The following is a 27,439-nucleotide window of genomic DNA, read 5'->3' on the forward strand; positions in this document are numbered from 1 at the left end:
GTGTCATCGGAGACCTTTTATGTGGTCTTGGCTGGTCAAACCTGATGTATCTTAATCTGGAACAAATCCATAGCCTCTGGCTTTCTGTGGGAACAAAAGCAGAGTCTCCTTTCCAAAGCAACATATCCTTATATCCAAATTTTAAAGTTAAGGTACCTTTAAAATATACATTTTGGCATAACTCAACAGCTTTTGTAATCAAATGTTTCTCTTTAGTTACGAATATCAAAGAGAACATAATCCAGATTCTCTGTGCGGTAGCCATCTTTACGTGGCTTATTTTTTTATATTAGCTTGAGCCTATTGCTTTAAACTGCAGCCTTCTAAGCCTGAAATGGCGCTGGCGCTGCTGGCTCCGCCCACTTCAGCTTCCCAACATGGCGGTGATACATTTTCCGCCAGCTCTGGGAGCCATCAACGCTCAGAAATAGTGGGTCTATGCTTCTATCAAAGCAGCGTGTAGCCCAGAAACCTCTTTTTTTTTTTTTTGTTTTGTTTTGTTTTGTACTAGCAAAGGCTAAATCCACCACACAACTTAATGTGCCATTTGCAGAGGCCTCATTCCCGCCATATGGTGGCAGGTCGAGCGCACACGCTAGGAACCCGCCAGTAGCTCAAACCGGCAGCTGCCGCTCATTTGAGAGAGACAATTAGGAACTGTTTTTAGCTCCGTTTTAGAATCCTTTTTCTCAGTTTTTAGGTGGAAACTCTTGCCAACACGTTGGGTGCCATTTGTAGCTAGAGTTTTCCTGCCTGGCCCACAGTCAGGACAAATCTCTCTCACCTGCCAGTCCCACAGCCTCTCAGACCCGACCAAGTAAACACAGAGACTTATATTGGTTTCAAACTGTATGGCCGTGGCAGGCTTCTTGCTAACTGTTCTTACAGCTTAAATTAATCCATTTCTATAAATCTATACCTTGCCACATGGCTCGTGGCTTACCGGCATCTTTACATGCTGTTTCTCATTGTGGCGGCTGGCAGTGTCTCTCTCACTCAGCCTTCCACTTCCCAGCTTTATTCTCCTCCTTGTCCCGCCTACACTTCCTGCCTGGCCACTGACCAATCAGTGATTTATTCATTGACCAATCAACAACACATTTGCCATACAGAACATCCCACAGCACCCTTGGATATCAGAGGAGTATTGGATCCCCTGGAACTGGAGTTACAGACAGATATGAACTACCATGTGGGTGCTGGGAATCAAATCCAGGCCTTCTTCAAAAGCAGCAAGTGCTCTAATCACCGAACCATCTCTCCAGTCCAGGATTGGAGATTTTTTAGAAAGCAAATAGATCAGGCTTGTTGATTAATGCCTTTAATCCTAGCAATTAGGAGGCAAGTGGGTCTACAAGGCCAACCTGATCTACATAATGAGCTCAGGCCAGCCAGGGCTAATAGTGAGACTGTCTCAAGCAAACAGGAGGGATTCTTCAGCCAACCTTTCCAGCTTCTTATATCTCCTGTTATAGGAAGCCTTGCTTTGTTGATAATTTTTCACATTGGGACATTTCCTACCCATGTCACTAGTTGTGGATAATGCCATAATCTTATGTCTCAGACAAACATGCACTGTTGAGTGACAGTGGCCTTCAGGGAGAACTTTAGTCCCCATAGACTCCAGATACATCAGTTTCTGTTCTTAGTGTTGAGAGTTCTTGGCTCTGTCCATAGCTTTCTGAAATGACCAGGAGGTTGGCCCATCTTTACGAATATAGCTATTCACATTTCCCCTTTTCCCTTTAATTTTAAGTCATTCTAATGTCACAATATGTCTCATGGGAAGGCACCTGATGTTTCAGGGCATCAGGGTTATTCTGAGAAGTTTTGATATCTAGACGCTTATGCATGTGAGATGTAGAATTTGTAACAAAATAGAATTTTAGGAAACTTGAAGTGGTCAAGAAAACTAACAACAGTTTGTTTTGCTGTAGTCCATTACAATGCTGAGGAAGAAAATTATACATTTTACCGGCACTGATCAGAGAAAACAAGCAAATGCCGCCTTCCTTGTTGGGTGTTACATGGTAAGTGTCGCTGGGTCTGAAGATTGGTCAGTGTGCACACTGTGCTGCTTTACAGTCAGAGTTGGTATTTTGAAACTACTCTTCCTAAGATACTGTCTTGGTTTGTTTCCAGAGGGGATGTGTTGGTTTGCTTTTTCTCACCTCAGGGAGACTTTTGCTCATGTTGCTGGGGAGTGTGTATGAGTCTCTGTCTACTCAGTTTTACTGTGAACCTAGAACGTTAAAAATTTTTTAATTAAAGTTTTTTTTTAACTGATTACAATGAAAAAGTTGATATCTTTTAGCCTTTAAGGTTAATGAATAATGTTCCCATAGCTGCTTTTATTAATTCATGAACCATTTAGAGAGTTGTAAAGTCATTTTACTGGGGTCAGTTCCAATGTAGATTGTGTGTGTGTGTGTGTTAGAAGATGGCTTTCAGGAATTGTTTCTCTCTTTCCACCTTGTGGGTTTCAGGTTGTCAAGCTTGGTGACAAGTACCCCTACATACTGAGCCATCTCTCCAGATACCTCTGCCCCCCTTAAAGACTTATTTATTTGTGGGACCATTTCTCTGTGAGTGTATGAGCATGTGTGTGTAGCTTTGTGCACACTGTGGGGCGTTAGATCAGGCATTTTGCGTTTACACACATACACACACACACACACACACACACACACACACACACACACACACACACCCTGTGTATTACCTGAATGCTGGGATCTGAACTCAGGGCCTCGTGATTGTGCATCAAGGCAGCAAACGCTTTAATCAGAGCTAGTGCTCCTGCTTTGATAGGTTTGTTTGCTTGCATCTGTGATGTTGATCCCAGGCCCTTTTCTCAGGCTAGGTATCTCTTTTTCACTGGGCTGCATCCCCAACTTTATACCACCTCACACTCCTTTAAAATTATCTCCTGTTACACAGTTTGGTAATCTGAATTTACAAAGATTGGGTCAAAAAAATTGTGGAGCTAGTTGAAATTGCACCTCAGAATTTGGTTTCTTTTAGATGTTTAGTGTGTCTTGTTACCAGCTGCTTAGGTCTTTCAGTTTGTTGTCTTTTCTTGGGAAAAGTATTGGAGAGAAATGTTTCAGAGGAAACTTTAAGCTTTAGTATCTTCATCCTTGAAGGTATAAGATGTAGGAGGTGGACTGTGTCTGTTGAAGTCTGAATTCTTCAGCCGAGTTGTTTGTTTAGTATTTCCTTTTCTTTCTTTTTTATTGTTTGGTTTTTATTTTGTTTTGTTTTGAGACAGGGTTTCTCTGTTGCCCTGACTGTCCTGGGACTCACTCTGTAGATCAGGCTGGCCTCAAACTTAACCTCTGCCTCTTGAGTGCTAGGATTAAAGGTGTGCACCTCCACCACCGCCCATCTATATTTTTTTTTCACGTGTAATGGTGTTTTGTCTGCAAGCATATCTGTGTAAGGATGTTGGATACCTTGGAACTGGAGCTACAGATAGTTGTGAGCTGCCACGTGGTTGCTGGGAATTGAACTCGGGTCCTCTGGAAGGGCAGCCAGTGCTCTTAACCACTGAACCATCTTTCCAGCCCCAAGCTGGGTTGTTCTTATCTCTTGGTGTTTCTTGTGCTGGCAGCAAGTCCTTAAACAAAAGCAAAAAGAAAAAGAAAGACCAGAGAGCTTGTTGCTCTTGCAGAGGACCCGAGTTTGAGTCCAGACCCATGATGGTCGACTCATAACTGCCTATAACTCCAGCTCAAGGGGACCGATATCCTCTTTTGGCCTATCGGGGCACCTGCATGCACATATATATGTGCATAATTAAAAATAAAATAAACCTCTCTCTTTTGAGACAGAGTCTTACTGTGTAGCCCTGTCTGGCCTGGAATTCACTGTATAGACTAGACTCAAACTCACAGAGATTCCCTGCTTCTCTCTCTCTCTCAATAACTAAAACTTTATTATTATAAAGAATTTGCAGATAAAAAATTCATGCAGCAAAATTAGCCATTTTTAAAGAGAGAGGGTGTGTGTGTGTCTGAGAGAGAGAGAGTGTGTACGTGTCTGTGTGCCGGAGAGAGCAATTGAGCATATGTGCCATTGCACATGTGTAGAGGTCAGAAGACATCTTGCTGGAGTCGGTTCTTTCTTTCTACCATGCAGGTCCTGGGGATTGAACTTAGGTGGCAAGCACCTTTATCTGCTGAGCCATCTTCATGGCTTGGCAGGTGGATACCTTAACTATGAGTTTTGGTTCCGTTATTTGGTCAACTTATCTGAGGAGGAGAGCCTTGACTAAATGACACTTTTACAGAGAAAGTGACACAAATTAGTGTTATCAGGGTTCATGAAACATTAATGGCAACCTGAAGAATCAGTCCTTGGTGTGACAGCAAAACTTCTAAACTATTTGTGGGGTCTTCCCTATGTATTGTCCAAGTGAAAGTCTGGACAGCCAGGGCATTCCACCTCAGGGACGGGGCCCTTGCACATGAATTCTCAACCAAGGTTGCCTCTGGATTGATCTCTTGTCCACTGTCAGATAAAGCACTAATGGCCTTGCTATGTGGAGCCAGCTGCTGTAATTTCAGGGTGGAGAATGGCTCAGAAAAATGATCCAGAAAGAAGAAAGTACTGGATAATTTTATAAACATGAAGCTGTTCTTGCTATGGTGGGGTTTTATTTTTGTTTTGGTTTCATTTTAGTTTTTTGAGACAGGGTTTCTCTGTGTAGCAGTCCTGGCTGTCCTGAAACTCACTCTGTAGATCAGGCTGGCCTTGAATTTACAGAGATTCTTTCCTGCCCAAGCCTCCCCGAGTACTGGGATTAAAGATGTGAGCCACCAAACCTGGCTCATTCTTGTTTTTATATGGTAGTTCTTCTGATTAAACACAGGGCCTCCAGTATCTAAGGTGTTCTACCATCAAGCTGTACATGGTTGGTATTTTTCAACAGAGAGAAAGATAACTTCTTGTATTTATGGATAATGTCTTGATGGATTTGATCACAATTCGATGCACTGTTGACTTTGCTAATGGTTGTATTAGCAACCTGTATGGGCACACAGGCCTAGTTTATTTTTATGTTTTCATAGTTAAGATATCTGGTTTTAGAGTTCCTCTGAGAGGTTTGCCCTTACACATCAATGCTGATTCCATGGTTAAGAATTTGCTAGGGAAAGCTGGATAGATTTGGATATTCACAGAGTTTATAGCTCTGCTCAGATAAAAGCTAGTTTGTGGGAGGATTAGTGTGTGGCTGTGACAGGTGCCTTTGAGGCCATGGTGGGTGGGCAAATAGGGGAGCTTGAAGTGGTTATAATGCTGGGTGGGGAAGCAAGAGAAAGACCTCCAAGAAAAGAAAGTTATTCATAGAAGGAAAGAGTGTTGACATGTGATAAAGACACTTCAGAAGATAAAACACCTCAGTGATCAAGGCCTCTTTTGCTTAAAATCAATTTAGTTCTCTGGTTAAAGTACTGTAGAGATGAGTGCTAACCCCTATGAACTGAAGTCTTGATAACTTTTTCTAGAGTTGTTGAAATTTGGAGGTAGTAAAGCTTGAGCAGTAATGTTGAAACAAAACCAAAAATATGGAAAGAGTTTTCCAGCTCAGTGGTAGATTGAACATGTGGCCTAGTATGCAAGGGACCCTTGCTTGCACATGCACACACATATATACACATAAGCACACATACACATATAAATACACACACATTTATACACAGATAGCCCTGACATTGAGAAATGGAGACAAATGAGCTTCCAGTTTAGTGAGAGACCTTGTCTCGAGGGAGTAAGTTAGAGAGCAAGACAGGAGGACACATGATGTCTTCCTCTTTCCTCTGCATATATGTGCACAGGTGTGGTGTTGTTGGTATTTTATTCTTTTGGGGGGCCCTCCACCCAGCTCCCAAATAAATTATACACGGAGACTTAGTCTTACTCTTACTCTGTGGCTTGCTGTGTAGCTGGATGGCTGGCCCCTGGAGTCCTCCTTCTCTGGCTCCTAGATCTCTTTCTTCTTCTTCCTCCCAGATTTCTCCCTCTATATATTCTGCCTGCCAGCCCCACCTATCCTTTCTCCTGCCTCAGTATTGGCCATTCAGTTCTTTATTAGACCATTAGGTATGTTAACAGCTTCACAGAGTTAAACAAATGCAACATAAACAAAAATAACACATCTTAAAATAATAGTCTACTACACAGGTGTATACTCACACTCATGTGGATAATACATACACACATAATATATACATTTGCACACATAGGCACATACATACGTATACATATACAAACACATAAACACATGCTTGCACATGCACACACATATACACACAAGCACACATACACATATAAACACACATTTACACACAGCAATACTTCCATTTTTTTTTTTATCTTTTTAAAAACCTTCATCTATCTAAGACTCTTTGGTCAGCTGGAAGCTAAATTTCCTAAGGAAAAGGCAAAGTGATAGCATTTTCCCTTTAATTGCTGGTTGTACAAATAAAATATTTTTTTTAGGCCAGGCAGTGGTGGTACACACATTCAATCCCAGAACTTGGGAGACAGAGGAAGGTGGGTCTCCCAAGTTCAAGGCCAGCCAGGGCTATACAAAGAAACCCTGTCTCAAAAAACAAAACAAATATGTTTTTTAGTAGCTACAAAACAATTTTAAAGCAATTTCCTGTTTTAAAATTATTAAACAATGATCAGTGGTTTTGAACGTATTTGCTCAACATTTTACAAAATGCCCATCAACTTCCTATTTTTTAAAAAAGATTTACTTATGTATATGGATGTTTGCCTGCAAGTATGTATTTTGCTCCATGTGTATGCCTGGTACCTTCAGAAACCAGATGATCTCCTGGAACTGGAATTATAGGTGGTTGTGAGCTGCCCATTGTGGGTGCTGGGACCTGAATTTGGGTCCTTTTGGAAGAGCAACAAGGTTTCTTGACCACTGAGCTATCTTCCCAGCCCCCAAGCTTCCTTCCTCTCAACCCCCCTTAATTTGGGATTGAACCTAGGATTTAATGCATGTTGCTTAAGTGTCTACCATTGAGCTACATTTATTTATTTGTGTACTTACATGCTTTTGCATACCATGGTACACGTTTGGAGGTCAGAACCACCCAGAACCCAGGGATCAAGCTGAGATTGTCAGCCTTGGTGGCAAGCTCCTTTACCCACTGAGCCGCCTTGCTGTCTTTAAATCTGCTTTTTAAGTAAAAAACAGTTACCGTTCTGTCTTAGTGGTTATTGTCTGTGGTTATACCCTCCTGTACAGCTTTTCTACAGGCTATGTCATCTCCTAGGTTACACATGCTTCTGAGGGCAAGACTTCTTTTTGTTTGTGTGTTGGCTTTTCAATACAGGGTTTCATTGTGTTGTGGAGTCCTGGCTGTCCTGGATCTCACTTTGTAGACCAGGCTGGCCTTGAACTCACAGAGATCCTCTTGCTTCTGCCTCCTGCTGGGATTAAAGGCCTGGGCCACCACCTCCCGGCTATTCTAACATTTTTCTCTGTAAAAAATAAATTCAAAGCCTCCGAGTGTAGACTCCATGACACAGCCGACTTCTTACCCTGTAGCTTGCAAAATTTTCTCCTCCGTGGTTAATAAATTACTCTGGAAGAACTAATTGTGATAACTTGTAGGTTCCTGGTAAATATTTGTCACTACATTTTTTAAATGGTTCTTACAGTCTTTAAGATAACTTACTTTATAAGCATTCATATGGAAAATTATGGTCCTAATTAATTCCTGAGAATATTAGCTTAGCAGTCGGTGAGTAGAATCCCACAGTCTGAGATTGCCTTAGCAGTCAAACTGAGAACTTTTAGGACTTTATTTAGTGGTAGACTTTTGGACCCTCTGGTCCACTTTTTAAGGGATTTCATTATTTTGGACTCTCAGTACCCAGTTAAGGTGGCTGCCCGGCAGAGGGGTTGGACAGGATAGGTGGAAGCTGAGGGTGAGGTTGCAGTTCAGCCAGCAGTGCAGATGGGCCAGTGGAGACCATCGGGGTGGAACCAGATGGGATGGTAATGGGCTCTGTAAACACTCCTGGGTAAACCTCCTTCTGGGTATTAAAAAGGCAGAGAGAACAACCAGGCAACTGTAAACATAGCAGCCAGCCCACAGGCAGAAGCTGCACAGTACCTCAGCAGTACCAGGGTGGAGGCACTTGCTGCTTCCAGCTCATGAGGCTCTCTTTCTCTGTCCATTCTAGTAAGCACCCCAGACACTGTGGCCCCTAGGATACTGGCTGAGTGGTATTAACATTTAACCCTTTGAGCATGTGTGATGGTTTCCTGTCTGTAAATAAGGGCTGAGCAGTGGCCTCCTGTCAGTAACAAGCAGAATGGCCCAGGATGAGCAGCTAATGCCACCTTTGGAGAAGAGCAGCCTTCGAGGGTTATGTAACTTACAGAATATGTTAAATGGTTGTAGTCCTCCACCCTCACCCGTATTTAAAAATTGAGATCACAGGGCTGGGCATATAGTTTCAGTTGGCAGAGTTCTTGACTAGCTTGCAGCAAGCCTTGGGTTTGATCCCTAATACGGAATAAACCTGATGTGATGGTACATGCTTATAATCCTTAACACTTGGGAATTGGAGGCAGAAGGATCAAGAGTTCACCATCATTCTTGGTTACATAGGGGACTTGGAGTCTAGCCTAGGCTACGTGAGACTTTATGTTAAAAAAAATGGAGTCTTTCTTTTAAAGAAATTAAAAGTGCTGGGCATGGTGGCACACGCCTTTAATCAAAGTACTGGGAAGGCAGAGGCAGGTGGATCTTTTAACTTTTTTTAGAGGCCAGCCTGGTATACATAGCAAGTTCCAGGTGAGGTAACATAGTGAGATCCTGTCTCAAAAAACAAAAACAAAGCCAAAATGACTAAAAATTTTTATATACATGTATGAAACTATCAGGAAAAAAATGGAAAAAGAATCAAGATTTTTTTTCCTTTTTTTTTTTTTTTTTAATAGTACCAGTATGCAGGTCTTACACACAAGGCCAGTTCACTTATTTTTGTTAACTGGCATCAATAGAGGCATACATACATACATACACATACACACATGCATATATTCATTCATTCATCCATCCATCCATTTATCTGTCTGTCTGTCTGTCTATCTATCTACTTATATATTCAGGGGTAGGGTTTCTTTGTGTAACAGCCCTGACTGTCCTAGAACTCACCTTATAGACCAGGCTGGCCTCGAACTCACAGAGATCCTCCTGCCTCTGGTATGTGCCACTACATCTGGCTAGTAGAGAGCTTTTGATATTCTAGATTTAGAGTTCCTATACCTAAACTAAGGACCTTAATGTCAGCTATAATATGTATATAAGTAAAAGTAATTTACAAGCTAAAGCTATTTAAATGTAAGGGCAGCTGATTTTTAATTTTTTGTTTCCTTTTGAAGCAGGGCAGAACTTTGTAGCTCAGGTTGATTTCAGACTCTGAATCCTCTTGCTTCTGCTTCCCTTGTGGTGAGATAACAGGCCTGTGCCACCACACCTGGCTACCATCTGATTAGTTTTTAAAAAGCAAGTTAGTGGCTGGACTCAATTGCTAAAGTACTTCAGGATCTGAGTTTTGATTCCCAGAATCTGTAAAAATACTGGGCATGGTGTTAGGCTTGGAGACAGGATTACTAATCACCACTCCAGCCTAATAGGTGAGCTGCAGGACAGTGTCTCAAAGGAGGTGGAAAGCCTGGGGGAGGGTGACACACATGAGATTGTCTGCCAGCTTCCACATGCACATACACATAAAAAGAAAAAAACAATTGTGACTTTTTTCTTGTTAGTATTTATGTAGGTCTGTGAGTTACATATATTCTATGTACCTTTTTGCAGCTAAATATGAACCTTTATTGATTTTGTACACATATTGTGGTAATTTGGAGTTTTTTGTTTTTTGTTTTTTTAAATTCAGTCAAATTCTTGGCACATGAAGGACTGTGTCATCTGGCTGACATGTGAAAATAGTTACAGGAGCCTTTAAAGGCTGCAAACATTGTGACATTTTCTGCATAAAGAATATTTGCAAATAGTATATTGGTTTCTCCTGTGGTTGTGTTTGTTGTTGGGGTCCAAATGCCTTTTGCTGTTCTTAACTCTGACTGGTGTGATGTTTGGCTTGACACATTATCAGAGCCTCTCTAAGTGTGCAGATGAAGCTTCAAAGTGTATATAAGAACAGAAATAAGAAGCACATGCTCAGCTGGGTTTTTGTTGTCAGAGGCTGGGCGTGTCAGAATTAAAACCATACTTGATGGAGTAGGGATGCCTTTTCTGGGTCACTGAGTCCTTCTGTCACTTAGGGACACCTTCCAGTATTCCAGTGTCACAGGTCCTCACAGGACCCAGAACTTGTAATCAAAGACTTAAAAAAAAAAAGACGTAGTAAGGTGGTCTAGAAGGAACCCCCATTTTTTGTTTATTTGTCTGTATCAGAGACAGAGTCTTATCATGCCACTCAAGCTGGCCTTGTGCTCCTGTCCTTAGGCTTCCTGCTTCCAAGTAGTTGGGAACACAACACACACACACACACACACACACACACACACACACACACACACACACACATGGAGGTACTGGGGATCAAAATCGGATTGTCAGGCTTTGTGGCAAGCACCTTGACCTTCAGTACCATCTTGCTACAAGTACTTAATTCTTTCTTTGGGACTTCTGTTGCTGCATAAAAATTACTGATCATATCATATCTCTGCAATGGTCATGTAATTTTGCAGTTGTTTTGTTTATCTAGTCTTATAAACTGAGTTATTTCCTTACTACTGGGTATGCTACTGTATAACCTACTTTTGCCTAAGTCGCCTCTAGAGTTGGTGACTTAAAACAATAGTAAATGATCTGGTGTTTGTTTGTTTGTTTGTTTGTTTGTTTTGATAAAGGGTGTCATGTAACCCAGGTTTACCTTGAATTTGCCATGCCCTATGGAGACAAAGGACAAGCACTCTTTGCTGAGCTACATTCCCAGCAAGTATTCTCTTAAGAGTTTCCTTCGGTTAGGAGTTGGGAGTGGTTTCTCTTGGGTACATCTGGTTCTCAAGCTCCTGATCTTCAGTTATCTCGAGATCTTCTCCAGAGATGGCTCACTCACATCTGCAGCAAGTCACTGTTGAACTTTGGCAGGAGGCACTGTTTACCATATGATCTGGTGAGACACTCTCAGAATGACAGTTTGCTTTACCCAGCATGAGGGATCCAAATGAAAGCAAGGCAGAGCCGCATTCTCTGTGACCTCACCTCAGAAGTCTCATTCTGCTAGTTCTTTTTTCCCTCCATTTTAGACGTTTATATTTATTTGTTTATGTGTATGAGTGTGTTTTCCTGCATGTGTCTGTATCACATGCATGCTGTGCCTCGGAGGCCAGAAGACAGTGTCTGATCCCTTAGGACTGGAGTTACAGACCATTTTGAACCACAGAGTAGATGTTGGGAGTAAAACCTAGGTCCTCTGGAAGAGCAGCTGGCGCTAACCACTGAGCCCTCTATCCAGCCCCACACTCTTGTCATTTCTGTAATTTGTGATGGTGCACACATTGTCCCTGTTACTGTGAGAGAGGACAGATTAAAGGTGGAAATACAAGGAGCTAAGGTTCTTTGGGACTATCTTGGAATCTGGCTGTCACAGTGTAATCTTTCTGTTGGTAATCATCTGTTTCTTGGCTTCAAAATAGCATCATGACATTTGAGTGGGTATTCTGTATACATAGCTTCTGATATAAATATCCTGAAAGAATTTGCCAACACATTCCTTGTGTCCAAATAACCAACAGTGATATATTATGAAATTATGTTGATATTTGATAATTTTTGCTGGTCTGAGCATTTGTGTTAATATAGAAACCACTTAGGGTTCCTCCTAAGAACCACATTGAGAATAGCTTCACGTGGTAAGGTCTTCTGATCAGAAACACGAGTAAGTATGAAAGCAAAAACTGCAGATGTTAACAGATTTTTTTTAAAGATTTGTTTTTATTTTATGTGAAAAAGTGCTTGCCCGAATCTAATTATGTACACCATGTGCACACAGTGTTTGTGGTGGCCATAAGAGGGTGTCAGATCCCCTGGATCTAGAGTTATAGGTGGTTGTGAGCCACCAACTGGGAACTGACCTGGGTCCTCTGCAAGATCAGCAAGTGCTCTTAACTGCTGAGCCATCTCTCCAGCCTGCTAGCAAATATTTAATAGTTATGTACAGAGGTTTAGATTAAACCTCTAAGTTTCTTTCAGCTTATCTGATTGTCTTACATTATCTATTTCTGTATAGTCATTTCCCAAACAGATTTAAAAACTGCAGTTTTTTGCCGGGCGGTGGTGGCGCACGCCTTTAATCCCAGCACTCGGGAGGCAGAGCCAGGCGGATCTCTGTGAGTTCGAGGCCAGCCTGGGCTACCAAGTGAGTCCCAGGAAAGGCGCAAAGCTACACAGAGAAACCCTGTCTCGAAAAACCAAAAAAAAAAAAAAAAAAAAACTGCAGTTTTTTAAAGTTCATCATTGGGAATCTGGAGTTTTCCTTTACCCCCATAGGAAAAAAATGCATTGTTCTTCTGTTCTTTGAATTGAACTTGTGTTCCAAGACTAACCCACAGTTTTTTAATGAATTAAAGGCTATTTTTCTTTTGAAGTCTAGAAGGAAATCAGGGCATTACTATTTTGGTATTTAAAGAAACCATGAAGCTACAGTCTGGCAGAATAAAAATTACCTTAAATTGATGTTTAAGGAAAAATTTGTATAGTTTTATATAAAGAAGGTCTTGGAAAGCTAGAGAAATTCTGAAAGAAGGTTCTCAGGATTTTGTTTAGCTTGTTTGAATTACGTGTATATGCACATGTGCACATGGATGCACAGCAAATCCTGTTCTTTCACCCCACTGACTTATGGGTACTTTAGTTTTATATATTTGTTCTGAGTGATTCATTAAGGAATACAATGTCTTAGTTTTTTTTTTCTTGATAGTTCTGTTTATTATAATTCTTGTAACCTTCAGGAGATCTCTTCTGAAGCGTCTTATGTATTCAGGAGTTTATAGCATGAGGTCTAATTTGATCGCTAATAAAAGTTGCAGTGAGCCCGCCGGGCGTTGGTGGCGCACGCCTTTAATCCCAGCACTCGGGAGGCAGAGCCAGGTGGATCTCTGTGAGTTCGAGGCCAGCCTGGGCTACCAAGCGAGTCCCAGGAAAGGCGCAAAGCTGCACAGAGAAACCCTGTCTCGAAAAACGAAAAAAAAAAAAGTTGCAGTGAGCCAGGAGGAGCCTTTAATCCCAGCAATCAGGAGGCAGAGGACAGGAGAATCTCTGAATTTGAGTCCAGGCTGGTCTACATAGAGAGTTCCAGGCCAGTCACCAGGCTACATGGTGAACTTTTATCTATGAATGAATGAATGAATGAATAAATGAATCAACGAACAGATAGTTACAATGAAATAGTAGCTATGATTGCCACCCTCTTGTTACATGAAAAGGGGATAACTGTCCCATCTGAAAGAAGAATGTTGCCTTATCCTAGGTTAGTCAAAATGTCCATGAGTCTCTGCTATGACTCAGAAGGTGGGTGGCATCACCAGTTTTCTATTGCTTTGGTCTCTTCACACATATCCACCAAAGCTTTTTACCACAAAGAGAGAACAAAAGGACCCAGAGACTATGGGCTAAACCTCCCCAAATTGAACCAAAATAACCTCACCCCACCCCATATAGGATGATTGTCCTGGGTATTTTGTCACAGTGATGGAACGCTGATTAACACAGTTGCAAAGACTAGCACAGAATTGTATTTTTCAGCCATAAATCCATGGCCTACCGCCCCATAGTCAAAACCATATGACTTCTAGAAAGCAACCGGGAAGCTGCAATTTATGGGTTGGAGAAGCTCCAAGAATGCATTGACAGTTTCCAATTCTCATATGTTGCAGCCAATAGGCTCTGTATCCAAAACAGTGACAAGGCCCTATTTTGAGGGCAACGATAACCTGATTTTGATTAAAAAAAATTTTAAGAAAACGAGCATATAGGGGACCCCTGGGTTTTATTTTGTTTTGGAGGCAAGTAGTTAAGGATTTCATGCTGCGGCCCAGCTTAATGTTTGCATCTTTTTTTAAACGTACATTTTTTTTTAAGATTTATTTATTTATTTATTATGTATACAGTGTTCTGCCTGCATGTATGCTTGGACGCCAGAAGAGAGCACCAGATCTCATTACAGATGGTTGTGGGCCACCATGTGCTTACTGGGAATTGAACTCAGGACCTCTGGAAGAGCAGCCAGTGCTCTTAACCACTGAGCCATCTCTCCAGCCCGCATCTTCAAACTCTGTAATGCCCCCTAAGTTTGTGTCACAGGAAATGTGTTTTAAAGTCACCTTTCTCTTGTTCAGTTGGTACTTGCTGTTTTGTCTGTACCAATGAGCAGGTGATCCATAGGAAGCAGTCACTGTGGTGGGGTTTTTAAATTGAGTTTTGGGTTTTGGTTTAAGGGATACTTTTTTTAAGTAGAATAGAGAAAAGATAAAATTTTATTAGAATTATCTGGTGTTAGTCAACTTTCCAGTACTGAACCATACCTGAGACTGTACCTTGTAATGAGGAGAGTTTCATTGTGGATTGTGGCTTTGTCTTTATGCCTGTGGTCAGTTGGCGCTGGTGCTTTGGGGCCTGTGATGAGGGGACAGTTGTTAGGACAGTGAAACAAGGTGCTACCTCATGTCTGTTCAGAAACTAAAGAAGACATTGCAAAGTCCCGAAGTCTCCTTAAAGGCCGTACCCTCAATGACATAAATCCTTTTACCTCCTTCTCCATGGCAGCAAGCTGAGAACCAAACTTTTGTTTTGTTTGTTTGAGACAGAGGTTCTCTATGTAACAGTCCTGGCTCCCCTAGCATCTGCTTTGTAGACCAGGCTGACCTCGAACTCAGAGATCCACCTGCCTCTGCCTCCTGAGTGCTGACACTAAAGGTGTGTGCCACCATTGCCAGGCTTGAGAACCAAACTTTAATATGCAGGCCTGTGGAAGCCATCCCAGGTCCACATTAGAGAACTGGTTAATCTTAGCAAGAGACAGGAGACACCTTGGAGATCATAAGAGTTTCATGTCTGTTGTAATAAAATATCTCAACAAGCAAAATAGGAGAGATTTGACTTAAAATTGAAAGTTACAGTCCATTATTGAGGGGAAGTCAAGGCAGGAACTTAGATCGCATCCACAATCAAGAGCAAAAAAAAATACATATATTCTTGCTTATCTGCTTGCTCTCAGCTAGCTTTCTTCCTTTCACTGTTCAGGATCCTCTGCCTAGGGAATTGGTGTCATCCATAATGGGCTAGGTCTTGCTGTAAGTTAATAATTGGGGTAATCCCACATAGACATGCCCTCAGCAAGGCTCTCTTCACAGGCGATTCCAGGTCTTGTAAGCTAACAGAACAAAGCAGCACAACAGGAATGAGATATCTTTTTAACATATGCTGAAGGTTTGGTTTTTTTTAATTTATAGTTTTTATGAAGTAGTGGTATCTTGTTTTCCTAAATAAATAGAATAAATAAATAGAATAAATTAGATGTTAGGCTCTGCTTAAAAGGTGTATGTGTAGGGCTGGAGAGATGGCTCAGAGGTTAAGAGCACTGCTTGTTCTTCCAAAGGTCCTGAGTTCAATTCCCAGCAGCCACATGGTGGCTCACAACCATCTGTAATGAGATCTGGTGCCCTCTTCTGGCTTGCAGGGATATGAGCAGACAGAACACTGTAGACATAATAAATAAATAAATCTTTAAAAAAAAAAGATGTATGTGTAAGAATGAGTGAGTTGAGTGAATGAAAGCTTAGATAATATTCCTGAGATTAGTTGTTGTACTTGAAAACTTGATGATGTATAGGTAAGATTTAAGAAACATTTCTGCTGGGTGGTGGTAGCACACACCTTTAATCCCAGCACTTGGGAGGCAGAGGCAGGCAGATCTCTGTGAGTTCGAGGCTAGCCCAATCTACAGAGCTAGTTTTAGGACAGCTAGGGTTGTTACACAGAGAAACCCTGTTTCGAAAAACCAACTCTCCCCCTCACCCCACAAAGAACACATTTCTTTGTTCTTGGGATTGATTGATGTTATGTTAGACCTTTTCATAATGCCACTGAAGATAAGTAAATGTTTGAACATTCTGTTAGTGTATGATTTTCCCATTGCTGCGACTAATTACATAACAAAAACAATAATAGAAGGATTTATTTTGGCTCATGGTTGAAGAGAGTTCAGTCCATCGAGGTGTAGTTCATGATGGGGTGTGGCTGGGATTCTTCACTTCTCAGCTGACAAGGACTCAGGACAGGGAATCCTGCCTAGTCCCCACTTTACCCTTTTTATTTACTCTAAAACCTCAGCCCATGGGAGGGCAAGTCTTTTATCTTAGTTAAACCTCTCCAGAAATGCCTTCAGATACAGAAGTGATGTGTCTTCTAGATGATTCCAAACCCAGTCAAGTTGATAGTGAAGATTTACCATTACAGTTATAGTATGTGGTCTTTTGAGAGTAAGTGGAATAAAATTCTAGCCAGAAATAGTTCAGACATTGGGAAGACAGTCCATTTGTAACTGTTAAAACAAAATAATTAAAATGTCCTCTGGAAGCTATCAGATCTTTATCATTAGTTCTAAGATCTAGCTTTATGCTTAAAAGATTCTTGCTAGATTTATTCATTTGTTGTTGACTTATTGTGTGTGTGTGTGGGTGCGCGCGCTGTGAGTACATGTATGTATAGAGACCAGAGGTAGACATGTGTGTCTTCTTCAGTCATTTTCCACCTCTTTTTTTGAGGCAGGATCTTTCTCTGAACCTGAGCCTCATCAATCTGGCTATTCTGTTATGGCCACTGGACTTCAGAGATCTGCCTGTCTTCTGCTCCCCAACATTGCAGTTACAGAACTGCACTGCCTGCCATGTTCTTCTTTTGCATGGATCCTGGGGATCTAACTTGGAGTTCTCATACTTGCATAGTAATCACTTTTCCAGCTTTGGTCTTTTAATCCTTTTTTGTTTTGTTTTGTTTTGAGATAAGGTTTCTCCACGGAGCCCTGGCTGTCCTGGAACTCTCTCTATAGACCAGGCTGGCCTTGAACTCAAGAAATCCAACTCTCTGCCTCCTGAGTACAGGGACTGAAAGCATGCACTACCATGTCTGGCTTTGTTACTATTTTTTTCTTAAATAATTGCTTTTAATCCAGTGGTAGGCTTACATTTAAATTAATGACTTATGAACTATTGTAAGTGTTCCTTACTATCATAAGTACATTGAGTTCAACACAATAGACAGAGCTTCAAAGTCCATTCATTTATGTTTGGATCAGGAGTTAAGTGATGGAAGATAAGGCCTTCACTTCAGAGTGCCTCCAGCCTTTAAAACAGCTTCCACTTATAGTATTAAGTGCTGGAGATAAGAAGCTTGTAATTAAGCTGGCGTTGGTGGTGCAGGCATTTAATCTCAGCACCCAGGAGGTAGAGGCAGGTGGATCTCTGGACAGTCAGGGCTATACAGAGGAACCCTGTCTGGAAAAACCAAAAACAAAAGCAGCAGCAGCTTGTAATTAACTTGGTGATTCCCACCCCCCATCCCTTTATTCTGTTTCTTGGTCCTAGGGATCAAACTCAGGGCCCTGTGATTGCTAAACCTGCACTGTGCTGCTGAACTATACTCTTAACCTAAATGTGATTTTTTTTTTACTATTATAATTTAAAATATATTTTCCATAAATAAGCTTTATAATTTAATTTAGTTTCGGTCTTTATATGTGTCTAACTGAATGCATGTAGGTCCCTGGTTCCTGCATGGGATTTGGGAACACCCTGTAGATAGTGGTGGCCGGGGAGAATAGGATCAGCTTCTTTAGAGACGCAGGTGAAGCTCTCCAGTGAAAAGATCTCAAAACAATAAACTGTTGAAGAAAAGACTGCAGGTCACAATCAAGGTATCCTAGCATGAACTACAATTGGTAAAGAAGAGGGTTTGGCCAGGTGTGATAGTATATTACTGGAGTAGGTGCATCTCTGTGAGTTCAAGGCCAGCCTAGTCTACATAGTGAGTTCCAGGTCAGCTAAGGCTACACTAGACTGTCTCAACAAAGAGAGAGAGGGAGAGGGAGAAGGAAGAGGGGAGGGGAGGGGGGAGGGTGAGGGGAGAGGAAGAGGAAGAAGAAAATGTGTTTTTGAAGTATTTACCAGAGGAAAATAGAAACATGCCATAGTTCTGAAGACGAAGCAGCAGATGAGTGTAGGAAACAGATGTAGTTAGTCCAGTAGGAAACTTTCACAGTGAGAGAGCGAATCAAGGTCTTTGTTTTGGACAAGAGTATGTATGTCTCAGTGTTAGGCTCCTTTCTAGCATGCCTGAGGCACTGGGATCAGTCCACAACACTGCAATACACACACACACACACACACACACACACACACACACACACACACGTATGTATATGTGTGTGTGTGTGTGTATATATATATATATATATGTATATGTATATTATAATGAAGTGGGAGAACTAGAGAGATGGCTCACTAGCTGATTTTATAGGTGATCTGGGTTCAATTCCCAGCACCTATGTGGCGGCTCACAATTTTCTGTACCTCCAACACCCTCTCTGGCTTCCTCAGTACTGCATGTGCATGGTGCACACATACACTCAAAGGCAAAAACACTTATAGCATAAAAAATATATAAATAGCTTAAAAAATATTTTGGGACCAGCAAGGCATAAGTCTGTGGATCTGAGTTTGATCTTTGGTTGTCTCCTTTCTACCATGTCAGTTCCAAAGATAGTAGTACTGATGGGGATATTCACACACAATGATAATGATGATAATAATAATAATAAGTAAATAAGATTCGTCAGCCCTGCTTTTGGGTTACCACCTCCTCCCACTCCTCTCCCCAGCTCCACTTTCACTTCTGAGGATACTCAGGAAGGAGAATTTAAAGCATGTTACTCAAACATCTGGATCTGGAAAATGTGTTTTTAAAGCGCTCCACTTCTTAGCACAGGTTGTTTGAAGTGTTGGTGCACTCAGCGTTCATATGGCGGGGAGGATTCTCTGGCAGGTTGAAACAATTAACTCACTGATAGGATCCTGGAGCCTGAGAACTTGGCTCTGCTAATTGGCTAGAGCTTGTGTAAAAATTGCTTCTTGGTGACAGAACTGTGTCATTTAGAGGTAAATTGCCCTTTTCTTTTCTTTCCAAATATAGGTTATATATTTGGGAAGGACTCCAGAAGACGCATATAGAACATTAATCTTTGGAGATACAGCCTATATCCCTTTCAGGTAAATGTATAGGTAATGATCAGACCCTTACCAGGAGCTTTTGGGTGATAATTCTTTTTCTTTATTTTTCTTAAATGATTTTTTAATTAATTAATTATTTACATCCCAACCACAGTTTCCCTTCCCTCCTGTTCTCCCAGTCCCCCTACCACCTCTCTAGAGCTGTCTCTAACACTTTTGACAGACTTTGGGACCCTATTCCTCCCACTGGGTTGCCTTATCCAGCCTTAATATGAGGAGAAGTTCCTAGTCTTACTCAACTTGATAAGCCATATTTGGTTGATATCCACGGGAGGCCTGCCCTTTTGTGAATTGAAATGGAGGAGTGGATGAGGGGGATGAGAGGTGGTTATCCTTTACTTTATAGCTTATATCCACTTATAAAGTGAGTACATACCATGTTTGTCTTTCTGGGTTCAAGATAACTCACTGTGGATGATTTTTTTTCTAGTTCCATCCATTTGCCTGCAAATTTCATGATGCCATTGTTTTTAACAGCTCAGTAATACTCTATCATGTAAATGTATCACATTTTCTTTATCCATTCTTCAGTTGAGGGGCATCTAGGTTGTTTCCAGTTTCTGGCTATGCTGCAGTGAACATAGTTGAGCAAGTGTCTTTGTGGTAAGATGGAGCATCCTTTGGGAATATTCTCAAGAGTGGTATAGCTGGGTCTTGAGGTAGATCGATTCCCAGTTTTCTAAGAAACTGCCTATTGATTTCCAAAGTAGCTGTACAAGTTTGGACTCCCACCAGCAGTGGAGGAGTGTTCCCTTTGCTCCATATCCTCACCAGCATGAGCTGTCACTTGTTTGTATTTTTGATCTTAGTCATTCTGACAAGTGTAAGATGGAATTTTAGAGTCGTTTTGATTTGCATTTCCTTGATGGCTGAAGATGTTGAACATTTCTTTAAATGTTTGTCGGTCATTTGAGATTCTTCTGTTGAGAATTCTCTGTTTAAATCTGTACCTCATCTTTTAATTGGGTTATTTGGTTTTTTTGATGTTTAGTTTCTTTAGTTCTTTATATATTTTGGAAATTGACCCTCTGTTGGATGTAGGGTTGGTGAAGATCTTTCCCCATTCTGTAGGCTGCCATTTTGTCCTGTTGACAATATCCTTTGCTTTACAGAAGCTTTTCAGTTTTATGAGGTCCCATTTATTAATTGTCGATCTTAGTGCCTGTGCTATTGGTGTTCTGTTCAGGAAGTTGTCTCCTGTGCCAATGCATTCAAGGCTATTTCCCACTTTCTTTTCTCTCAGGCCCAGTGTATCTTGAGGTCTTTGATCCCCTTAGACTTGAGGTTTTGTGCAGGGTGATAGATGTGGATCTATTTGCATTCTTCTACAGGCTGACATCCAGTTATTACAGCACCATTTGTTGAAAATACTTTCTTTTTTCCATTGTATAAATTTGTCTTCTTTGTGAAAAATCAAGTGTCCGTAGGTGTGTGGATTTAAGTCTGGGTCTTTGATTTGATTCCCTTGATCCAGCTGTTTTTACGCCAATTTGTAGTTTTTATTACCGTTACTATAAATGTACAGGTAATGTGGTACATCTATTTAATTATACCCTTACCAGGAACTTTTTGGTGGTAATTCTTGGGGGGGGGGGGTAAGGTAAGTCCTGACAGGAAGGTATGTTAAGCGGCATGACACCATAGACCCAGGAGTCCTGGCAGTGACACCTTTGGAATGTTGTCACTTCTGACCTCTTTTTGCTGGATGCCAGTGACTTCCACATCCCCACTCCTGTTCTGAGTCTCAAAATGTCTCCTGACTTCACCTTCTTTCTGACCCTAGAAATGACAGTGGTGGAGTAGGACTTTCTTGGCTGAGAACCAAGCTGTGAGGTAGCCAGGGGAGAAACCCAGGCTCTTGTGCAGCCCATCTCTGGGAGTTTGAGGAACTTTCTGGGGCAGCACTTGACCCCTTTCCCCTGGAGTACAGCCAGCAGAGGTAGCAGGTGTGGCTGCTGATGTAGACCCACCTGCAGCCTGTCAGGCAGCTGTGTGTGAGGGTGGCAGGTGGCAGTGCTCCTGCTCTGAGTGGACAGCAGCCTCACCTCGACCTACGGTGTGATTGTCTTGAAAGAATTTTAAAGAAAAAAAAAATGTTTGAAAAGCTGTAAGCTGATGAATCTGGCATCTTGTAGATGAACTCTAGAGTGTCTCCCTAACTGAAGGCAGTGTCCTCTTCAGGTTGCTCTGTAGAACCCTCTCTCCTCCTTGAAACAGGGCTTCCATTGTTTTGGCATTGTTCAGAATTCAGTGATACAGTGGTTGAGAGCCATGGCTGAGCTAGAATGCCCTTCCTTGTTGCCTCACGGACTATCCCAAACGTTCTGTGATTTGAGGTGGGTAGGAAGAGAGAAAGGCACTGAGCTGAAGTAAGCCACTTATCTTTTTAACTTGTAATCGCAACTGTTTGTGTCTGTTAGAAGCAGTTCTTCTATCTGTGATCCCTGAGTGAGAGGCAGACATTTAGATCTGCTGTTGCACAATGGTGACCTTGTTCCCCAGAATTCTCCAAAGTGTTAATCACTTGTGCTATTCTCACAGCTTACAACACAAGGACCCAAAATGTAAATGGGCTTACTTCTTTGCTAGACTGTAGCACAAACAGCCTCAACTCCAGTTCCTACTACAACCTCCCTAGATAGTTCTAATTTGCTTTTCTCTCATTATGTCTTTATTTTATTTATTTATTTTTTGAGATAGGCTCTTACTATGTATGTATGCCTTGCTGGCCTGGAACTTTCTATGTAGACGAGGCTGGCCTCAAACTCGAGATATGCTCACCTCTGCCTCCTGAATGCTGGAACTAAAGGTGTGTGCCACCATGCCTGGCCTATAATTATTTCTCCTCCTCTTCCTCCTCCTCCCAGTCCTCTTCCTCTTCTTCCTCCTCCTCTTTCTTCTCCTCCTCCTCCTCCTCCTCTTCCTCCTCCTCCCAGTCCTCTTCCTCTTTTTCCTCTTCCTTCTCCTCTTCCTCCTCTTCTTTCTTCTTCTTCTTCTCCTCCTCTTCTTTTTCTTCTTCTTTTTTTTGAGACAGGGTCTCTACAGCTCTAGCTGTCCTGGAACTCACTATGTAAACCGACCACCTCAAACTCACAAAGTTGCTCCAGCCTCTGCCTCCCAAGTGCTGGAATTAAAGGTGTGTGATACCACACCTAGTAGCCTATGATTTCTTCTTAAACTATGTCATTTATTCTCTGTCTTAGTGAGAAAAAAACAGTCTAAAGGAATATACTTGTCTTACTGTAGTCTATAGAAATACTCTGCTTCTTAGTTTTTGTTGTACTTTTTGTAAGTGTGTGTCTCTCTCTTCTCTTTGTTTGGGATAAAGTTTGCATTCTTCCCTGATCTTTTGTTTGCACTTCCCAAATGCTAGGGTTATAGGAGTGCACTACCACGCCCGTCTTGTGGTCGTCAACAGCATGCTTTGGTTATCAGAGAACTGACTCTCAGCTTTGCTTGTTGCTGTCTCCTTTACAGACTTAAGTTTGTACTCTGAAGATAGAAACTATAGTACTACCTACTTGCAGAGGTTATACACATAAAAACAAACAAACCATAGTGCTTTCCCTCATCCAGTGTTTGCTCAGTATTCATAGCCCTTTCTCCTTTTTAAAAGTTGATACATACAATTTGGAAAGAAAGCACTAATGTTAGAAAACCAAACATTGCATACATATGTGTGCATGTGCACATGGATGTATGCCACACTTAGGAATTGAACTCAAGCATTACACAAGTACACATCACTGAGCCTGCACCCCAGCCCAAAACACTAATCTGAATTGTACAGCTAAGTATTACACATGTATGTGTGACTGCCACACTTCGGGATGTAGAACATGGCTCTTACCCCTGAAGAATCCCTCCTGCCCTCCGCAGTCAGTTACCATCCTCCCAAAGATCTCTCTTGTTACCTTTCTGCTGTCACTTCGGCCTGTTTGCTTTTGAACTTCATGTGTCTGGGATCATCTAATTGCATCTTGAGGGGATGGCTCAGTGGTTAAAGCACTTGCTACACAGGCCTGGGGACCAGAGTTTAGATTCTACACAGCCCATACACAAATGCTGGGTGGGAATGACAGCCTGCCTGTAATTCCTGCCTTAGAAAGCAAAGACAGTGTATCCCTAGAGCAAGCTAGGCTAGCAAGGCCAGTCATATTGGTGGCCTCTGGGTTTGCTGAGAGATCTTGCCTCAATGAATAAAGTGGAAGAACAATTGAGGATGGCTCCTGATGACTTTGGTCAGGGTATTCATGAAGCAAGCATGTGTGTTCAGATAGTGTGAGGTAGGACTTGAGTAGGGCATGCCCTGAGCCATCATAATTCTCAAAGAAATTATGCATCAAATTCTTTGCAAGGTTGAATCAGTGTGCCTTTACTGGGTTGAAGAGTTGTCAGTCACATTAGGAGGTTAGTGGTAGTAGCCAACGGTTACCGTCAAAGTCCTTACACTGCTGCACTTTGAGAGTGCAGCTCTCTCCATTGATGAATGCGGCTGGTATGGTATTTGAGTGGCACCGTCTGTTGGCTAATTATGCACTTGTTCAGATGTGGAGTGGTTTTACCAAAGGTTTGGATGCTTTTGCTCTTGTGATTTTATTGGAATTTTGACCCTTAAGAATTAGAAAGGGGGGGGGGGGCTGGAGAGATGGCTCAGAGGTTAAGAGCACTGGCTGCTTTTCCAGAGGTCCTGAGTTCAATTCCCAGCAACCACATGGTGGCTCACAACCATCTGTAATGAGATCTGGTGCCCTCTCCTGATGTGCAGGGATACATGCAGGCAGAACACCATATGCATAATAAATAAATCTTAAAAAAAAAAAAAAAGAATTAGAAAGGGGGCTGGAGTGTTGGCTCAATGGTTAAGAGCACTGGCTGCTCTCCAGAGGACCCCAGTTCAATTCCCAGCAACCACATGGCAGCTCACAACTGTCTGTAACTCCAGTTCCAGGGGATCTGACACCAATGTACACAAAATAAAGTTAAATAAATAAATAAAAGAGTTAGAAAAAAGTTATCCAGTTAAATTTGAATATTTTAGTATAACTGTGCTGTAGAGATCACTGGACATTGAATTCTAGTCAGCTTTGTCTTGGGGTGAGTATGCTGTAGAGCGTTAACAGAATAACACTTTGGGAATTTCAGAGACGCTGCCTACGGAAGCTGCAGTTTCTATATTACACTCCTCGACTGTTTTCATGCAGTAAAGAAGGTGAGTGTCTGAAGAAGATAAGGTGTTGTTCTACACAGCTCTGTTAGAATTTCTTCAGAAGAGGTGTGTAAGGTCAGAAGTACTCCATTCCCAGTTAACATTAAAGTGACCCCAAACCAATAAACAGCTCATTCTGAATTTCTCATTGCTTCTGTGCATGAATGGGATAGAAAGGCACAGACAGGAGACAGGAGGCAGGCTGGGGTTGTCAGTCAATTGGTTGAGAACTTGTTTAGCATGTGAGAGGCCAAGGGTTCAACCCCAGCATCACAAAAATAAGATACTAGTAAGAGAGTTAAGTAATTTGGTTCTAGATACAGTATTAGTTTTGAGAGTGTCTGATTTAAAAGAAAAAAAAGTTGCCGGGCGGTGGTGGCGCACGCCTTTAATCCCAGCACTCGGGAGGCAGAGGCCGGTGGATCTCTGTGAGTTCGAGGCCAGCCTGGGCTACCAAGTGAGTCCCAGGAAAGGCGCAAAGCTACACAGAGAAACCCTGTCTCGAAAAACCAAAAAAAAAAAAAAAGTTGAATTCTTTTTTTCCTCCAAGTTTTGTTTGTGTATATGCAATACAGCAACTGTAGGACTGGGAATGTTACTCTAGCAGTGTTGGCTTAGCACATGCAGGTCCTAGTTCCCATCCTGTACCAACAGTAATACAGTAACTTCCTTCCAGGCATTGGACTTTGAGTTCAGCACAGTAATTTGGACAGTAATTAATTTGTTACAAAGTTTTATATAAAAATAAGTGGGTCACAATTGCTTTGTCAGACAGTTTTAGGGCTGAGGGTGTGGTATAGGGGCCCGGCAACAAATAGGTGAACAAAACTCCTACATCCTTAGAAAATACTCAACATGAATACAGTAATACTTTCTAGGACATTTCCTGGTGCTTAGTAGAAAATTGGGTAGGAAACTGGCCTTATATTTACACCTTTGTTCTTAAAAGTTTTCTTTGGTATTTTAGGCAATGCAGTTCGGCTTCTTTAATTTCAACGCATTTAACCTCGTTGAATATGAACACTATGAGGTAAGTTCCAGGTTCCTCTTTTCAGTCTCCCTACTCCACACTTTACTGAGGTGTATTGGTGAAATTATTAAGGCCATTCCACGTAGTTAAAAGGAGATTTATTTAATGGCGTAACTTACAAATTAAGGGATAGGTAGGTCGCGGGGTCTGGGAAAGGTGTATCGCAGTCCACTGGTGTTCTCTGGAGCTCTGCTTGGCCCACCTCCACCGTCCAGGGTCCAGGGTCCCGGAACAGAGAGCGATCGCTGGCCCATCCAGATCTCGGGTCTCCAGGCGCCTCCCTTGGCCCCGCCTTGTAGGCGTGACAGTTGCCAAAGTCTCAATGGGGCTTGGAACTTCCAGGTCAAAGCTGGAATGGCTACCCACTGCAGAGGTGTCATTGACCAACATTATCTATATTAGTGTACAAAATAATGCTTTTAATTTATTTGTTGTTATTGTTACTGTTATTATTTATTGTGTGTATGATGTGTATCGGTGAGCTTGTGAGGTCAGAGGACATCTTAGCAGAATCAGTTTTCTCCTTTCACATCTACATAGGTTCTGGCTTGTGTGGCAAGTGCTTGACTGTTAAGTTACCCTGCTGGTCCAGATAATGTTTTGTTGAATATGTGCTTGTGAAATGGTTCCCAGAGTCAAGCTCATTCACATGTTATCTCTGCAGTGTGTGTGCTGGGGACAAGTAAGATGCAGGAACAGCTGGGTGGTGGTGGCTGATGGTGGCACAACCTTTAATCCCAGCACTCAGGAGGCAGAGGCAGGTGGATCTCTGTGAGTTCTAGGATAGACAAAGCTACACAAAGAAACTCTGACTCAAAAAAAAGGAAAGAAAGAAACACAAAACAAACAAACAAACAAGAAAGATGCAGGATTAGCCTGCAAACAAGATCCAGAACTTATTAGTGGAAATTTGTGTTATGACCAGAATTCTACTATTTGCCCACACATTTTCCCTCTCTTATCCTGCCTAAAAGAATAAGAAGTTTTTGGGTTTTTTTTTTTTTTTTTTTTTTAAATATTAAGTAGTATATATAGCTAGGGAGATGCTTCAGTGAGAAATGGAGTTTGAATGCCCAGAACCCACAGAAATACTTAGTGGGCATGGTGACCTGTCTGTGTATCAGCTCTTGGTTCAGCTGAGAGACCCTCCCTTAATCAAGGAAAACAACTGATGTCAGTCTTGGGCTGTCACATGCTTGTACCACACATTGTCACACATATATGCGCCCAACATACAAACATGCACAGACATGCATGCACATAAGGAAAAAAAATGAAATTGAAGGGTAAGAAACATCACCTCTTTAACCCTTACCTTGGTTCTCCATTCATGATTCTTAGTGGTGGTTTCTGAGTTAATAAATGGTTCCTGTTCGGTGTTCAGTATAGCCTTTGCAATGCTTAAAGTTCTGTTTTTTGTTGTGGAATATTATTTTAAGGTGTGTTACATCTGTTTATTCTGTGGAACATTTGTTTAATGATGCAAAGATGTGTTGCATTTCTTTATATTGCATTTGTTTAACTCTGTGAAGCTGTGTTACTTTGTGTGAAACACCTAATGGTCTAATAAAGAACTGAATGGCAGGAGAAAGGATGGGCGGGGCTGACAGGCAGAGAGAATAAATAGGAGAAACCTGGGAGGATAAGAAGAAAGAGGAAGAGAACAAGGAGAGGAGGATGGTAGAGGACAGCCTTCTAGCCACACAGCCAGCCACGGGTGAGAGTAAGATATACAGAAGAAAAGGAAAAAGTCCAGAGACAAAAAGTAGGTGGGATAATTTAAGATAAGAAACGCTGGCTAGAAACAATCCAAGCTAAGACCAGGCATTCATAAGTAAGATTAAGCCTC

At 41.7% G+C, this 27,439-nt stretch overlaps 1 protein-coding gene across 18 annotated transcripts in view; it reads left to right on the forward strand.

The window, feature by feature from the left end:
* Positions 1 to 27,439, forward strand: part of Cdc14b (cell division cycle 14B) — a 115,045-nt gene that overhangs the window by 42,688 nt on the left and 44,918 nt on the right. For all 18 annotated transcript variants that reach the window (XR_008215831.1, XM_052728722.1, XM_052728718.1 and 15 more), the window contains 4 exons: positions 1,938 to 2,030; positions 19,254 to 19,330; positions 24,497 to 24,563; positions 25,528 to 25,590. Coding sequence is in view for 17 of the 18 variants with exons in the window: in XM_052728722.1 (XP_052584682.1) it covers positions 1,938 to 2,030; positions 19,254 to 19,330; positions 24,497 to 24,563; positions 25,528 to 25,590 (300 nt within the window). In the remaining variant the exon portion in view is untranslated. The remainder of the gene's footprint in view (positions 1 to 1,937; positions 2,031 to 19,253; positions 19,331 to 24,496; positions 24,564 to 25,527; positions 25,591 to 27,439) is intronic.

The sequence above is a fragment of the Peromyscus californicus genome, unplaced genomic scaffold (genome assembly GCF_007827085.1).
Source record: "Peromyscus californicus insignis strain IS unplaced genomic scaffold, ASM782708v3 Scaffold_8__1_contigs__length_139910024, whole genome shotgun sequence".
NCBI classification, from domain to species: Eukaryota; Metazoa; Chordata; class Mammalia; order Rodentia; family Cricetidae; genus Peromyscus; species Peromyscus californicus.